The sequence below is a fragment of the Clupea harengus genome, chromosome 22 (assembly GCF_900700415.2).
Source record: "Clupea harengus chromosome 22, Ch_v2.0.2, whole genome shotgun sequence".
Lineage (NCBI taxonomy): Eukaryota > Metazoa > Chordata > Actinopteri > Clupeiformes > Clupeidae > Clupea > Clupea harengus.
The window spans coordinates 15716236-15721147 of record NC_045173.1 but is presented as its reverse complement, the minus strand read 5'-3'; the positions used below and the strand labels follow the sequence as shown (position 1 = coordinate 15721147).

The following is a 4912-nucleotide window of genomic DNA, read 5'->3' as shown; positions in this document are numbered from 1 at the left end:
AAACAAACATAAAGTATAAACAAAAGTTATAGTTAAAAAACAAAAGAAAAATGACAATTACAAGTTTCTTTTGTTTGAAAGGGAATTAATTGATATGATATAAAATATGTCTTAGTAACATCTACAAATATTAAAATACATAGCTTTACATAGACCCTAAAGCTCGAATTCATAACTAGGTCCGTTTTGGACCTAATAACTAGCTTTATTGAACGTCCCACAAAGACAAAGTATTATATATCTCCGCAAATAAAAGTGTCATGGGTTTACGATCCATTTAAATTTCAATGATCTAGCTATTTCTCATCAATTTAGAGAGCGATGAGGCTGGTGCTAGTTATAAACCAACCAACACTTCTCAGTGACAGCCATACGAAGACGTTACGGGAGAGTTACCTTGCCAGAAAAACAGGAGGATGCTAAAATAATAATTTGAATACGTTTTTTTTTATTTTGACATTTCTTACATCAACATGGTCATCACTGTCATCCAAATGTGGTGGGTCGTCATCATTGGTGCACATAAATACGGTTTCATACGGTCGCATCAATAGACGCGGACGTTTAGGATTGCTAGCCATAACTGAAAGAGACGCTGTAACTTCTCAGGTGATCTGTCAGTAGTGTAGATAAGAAAAGTAAATGACAGCACACGCAGTTTCCGGTTTCAAAATAAAAGTAAGTTGTCCATGTATCCACTGGCGAGGTATTCTGGTTTTTCTCCATTGCTTTGGCTCATTTCACGAAATAGAAATGACATTCTCAAAACAACACGTGCTAACCTCCAAATCACTGTGCACTTATTCACAACAGATTTGAATTTCTCATTCCATTAATCAAATTGCAATTGTATTAGCACATTCTTGTAAATGACAAGTACAATTGCCTACAGTTTGCACACATTTCAAATGATTTAGCACATCTTTGCAAATGGTTAGGTTCAATTGCCTTCAGTTAGCCCAATTACCAATTGAATATATCTTGCTGGTCTAAACTGACTGTTGCTTCTCAGTCAAGTCGTTGTTCTCTGCAAAACATGTTGGCATAATTTCCTTGTGTACATCATCACCTGCACAATAGTTCACTCCACTGTCAAAATCCTTCAGGCACATAATACCATGAAAAACATCATGGCATATACTGTAATATGGATCTCTTGGATCATCGGCTTAATCTTCAGGTGCAACTAGAACTTTACTAATCAAGGGGGAGATTCACACATCCGATCACCAATCACGAAGTAAGTTTAGTTAGCTGACAGGTCCTATCCAGGAGTATACATTCTTCCATCAAATATCTAGAGCTTGACCAAGTTCAGTACAATTCATGAACTACATTTGTCATTGTGTGGGAAAATGTTAGCTTCCACCGTGGCCCGCTCATCAGGGCGTGGTTCACTGCCCATCCAAGGATGCTGATGGGACTCGAGGGTCTATGTAGCCTGGGTACCAGACGAACTTAGCCCTGCCCACAACATTTGAGGTCGGGAAGTTCGGTCTGGCATTGCTCCGTTGAGGAGGAATTATGTCCGACCAGAAGCTGTACAGACCAATCAAATTGTCAGGGCGGGCTTTATACGATGATGGACAGATGATCAACAGTAACGTAATCAACCCAGTCAGCAAAGAGCTTGGGTTGAATTCGTTTTCAAAAAACATGGCTGCCGCTGGAGAGCTGAGATGTTTAGATTCGAGTCTGTTTTAGAAGACAGCGCGCATTCATTTTGAAAGAGGAACAGAGAAACGTGATCAAGGCATTTGTCGATTCGAAAAGATGTTTTTGCCGTCCTTCCTACGGGATCCGGTAAAAGTTTAATTTATCAGCCGGCCCCGATGGTCTACGTTATGGTCATACTACGTTGCTCTGATTGGTTGTAGGTATATCCAATTGAGCGAAGAGGCATTTTTTTTTCCTGGTTCGGTTGAAACACGCCCCATAATCACAGCCTAATGGAGCAGTATCAGACTCATATTCTGACTAGAATTAGCAGTATGACAAAGTCAGGCTAGGGTCTATGAGCATCGGGCTTTAAACCAGAGGTCCCTTCTCCAGGCAATGGATGCTGCTTGTGTCAATGTCACAGCAGATCAGTGTAAGGGATGGTTGTGGCATGCACGCAGATTCTTCCCCCGTTGCATAGCAAGTGAGAACATCAGATGTGATGTTGATGAAAATCTGTGGCCAGACAGACATGAGCGCAAGGATGAGCAGGAGAGTGAGGACGAAAACTAAACTCCAACTTTGCTTTACTTTCCTACTGTATGCTATGTGTTGTTACAGTAGTGTAGGCTGTATATCGTTTTAGTTTTGATGTGCTTATTGTTTGACAGTATATTGTGCTGTACACATTTTTTGTTTCTGTTTGACAATTACTGTAACAATTTCCATGGCAGTATGAGTGCAATACAGTATGTGATGTGAAACCTTGTTGGCTCCTCTTGAATTAATCTTTTTTTCTGTTTGATACACATAGTATTTTGGAAAGAAAACATCTAATAATTAATAATAATAATAATTCATTTTATTTGTAATGCACTCTTCATTCAAAAGAATCTCAGAGTGCCAACATATTACAGTAAAAACTAATTATAATAATACAATAAAATAAAAATGAATTAACATAAGCATAATAGAAAACTTTTTAACATTTTAACATTCGATTTAACACAAGGCCAGAAATGCCTTCCTGAATAAAAATGTTTTTAGTCCAGCTTTAAAGGAGTCCAGCGTCTGCGTTGCCCTTAGGTGGTTAGGGAGGCTGTTCCATAAGCGTGGCGCTGCCGAGCAAAAGGCCCGGTCGCCCATGGTGCGGGGTCGCGGAGGAGCGAGCTGTTTGAAGACCTGAGGGTGCAGGTGGAGGTTTGGGGAGTAATTAATTCTTGCAGGTAGGGAGGTGCATGCCCATTTATGCATGTATGGGTGAGTATAAGGACTTTGTAGTCAATCCGGAAAGAGACAGGGAGCCAGTGTAGTGAGTGTAATATTGGTGTTATGTGCTCATATTTCCGGACCCTCATCAGGATCCTGGCAGCGCTGTTTTGGATGTATTGCAGCTTCTGGATGTTCTTGCCAGTGATCCCATAGAAAAGCGAATTACAATAGTCCAGTCTTGAGGAGATAAAGGCGTGGACAAGCTTCTCTGCATCTGATAGGGTTAAAGTGGGGCGGAATTTGGAGATGTTTCTTAGATGATAAAAGGAGGTTTTGCACAGGTGTTTTATATGGTCATTAAAGGTCAGGTGAGGGTCAAACCTAACTCCGAGATTAGTGACTGTGGAGGAGAGGGGGATGACCTGGCTGTCGAAGGTGAGATGAGTTAAGGAGGATGACTGAACCTGGTGTGGAGTGCCAACAAGAAGGGCTTCGGTTTTGCTACTGTTTAGCTGGAGAAAGTTGTTGCTCATCCATGCCTTTATCTCCCCAAGACAGGCGGTGAGACATGACATGGCTGCAGTGGGGCTTGGGGCAGTTTTGATATAAAGCTGTGTGTCGTCAGCATAACAGTGGAAACACATCCCATGTCTGCTGATGACACGACCGAGGGGGAGCATGTAAATAATGAAGAGGATGGGGCCGAGGACCGACCCTTGCGGAACACCACAGGAGACAGGGAGCTGTCTGGACTTGCATCTTCCCAGTGAGACATATTCAGTTCTGCCAGAAAGGTAGGACTGAAACCACTTGAGTGCAGAGTCTGATAGTCCAATGGTGGTGTGGAGGCGCTCTAGGAGGATAGTGTGGTCCACTGTGTCAAATGCAGCAGTCAGGTCCAGGAGGATGAGGAGTGAGGGTGATCCTGCATCGGCTGTCATCAGCAGGTCATTCGCACCCTGAGCAAAGCTGTTTCAGTGCTGTGGGCTGAACGAAATCCTGATTGAAATTTGTTGTTGTTGTGTTTGAGGTGGTCCTGAAGTTGAGAAGCAACTACCTTCTCTAACACCTTGGACAGGAAGGCAAGGTTTGAGATAGGCCTGTAGTTGCCTAGAACCTCCGGGTCCAGGGTGGGTTTCTTGAGAAGGGGACGGATGACAGCAACCTTGAGAGCAGGTGGGACATAGCCAGAAAGGTTAACAACTTTGGTGATGAAAGGACTGAGAGTGGGGATGTGTGACTTGAGCAGAGCAGTGGGAATGGGGTCCAGGGTACAGGTACAGGATTTCATTTTTCTGAGGATTTCCTCAACATGGCTCTCCCGAACCTCAGCGAGATGTAGAGGAGACAGCACACTTGCAGATAAGGTGTTGGTGGCAGATGGAGAGCTGGACATCAGAGAGCGAATGTTGTTGACCTTGGATCTGAAAAAGTCAATGAAGCTGTTGCATTGCTCCTCTGTAGCCTCAGTTGAAGAGGATGGTTGTGGCTTCAGGAGATGGTTTATGGTGGTAAAAAGCTGTTTAGAGTTGCCAGGGTTTTTATTATAATTAAGCTGGAATAGAACTGTGAGCGAGCATCTTTAAGGGAGTTGGAGTAGGCCCTTTGATGCTCACGGAAGGCCAGTTTATGGACAGTCAGCCCAGAGTGTCTGTAGCGTCGTTCCAGGACACGCCCAGCTGTTTTTATTTTCCGCAGCTCATGTGTGAACCAAGGAGCAGAGCGTGAGAAATTGACCTCACGTGTCTTGACAGGGGCATGGAGATCAAAAACACTGCTCAGGGATGTATTATAAAGCTCCACTAATTCATCCACTGATGCAGAGGCTGGGCAGGTGATGAGCTGGAGATCCATGGTCATGGTGGCTGTGTCAATGCTTTTCCAGTTCCGGAAAGACATTTGACGCTTAGGTCTAATAGTAGGCAGCACAAAAGTCAAGGCCATTTAGACCACCTTGTGGTCAGACACACCGATATCATACACCTGTAGGTTACTGATGGGAGCAGAGTCAGTGATAACCAGGTCCAGAGTGTGCCCCTTG

At 43.5% G+C, this 4912-nt stretch overlaps 1 protein-coding gene across 1 annotated transcript in view; it reads right to left on the bottom strand.

Annotated features, from left to right (window-relative positions):
- Nucleotides 1-4609: 4609 nt before the first annotated feature.
- The window catches only part of nfatc4 (nuclear factor of activated T cells 4), a 9154-nt gene continuing 8851 nt past the window's right edge, over nucleotides 4610-4912 (bottom strand). The window contains exon 13 of the mRNA XM_031560356.2: nucleotides 4610-4617. Coding sequence (XP_031416216.1) covers nucleotides 4610-4617 — 8 coding nt within the window. The remainder of the gene's footprint in view (nucleotides 4618-4912) is intronic.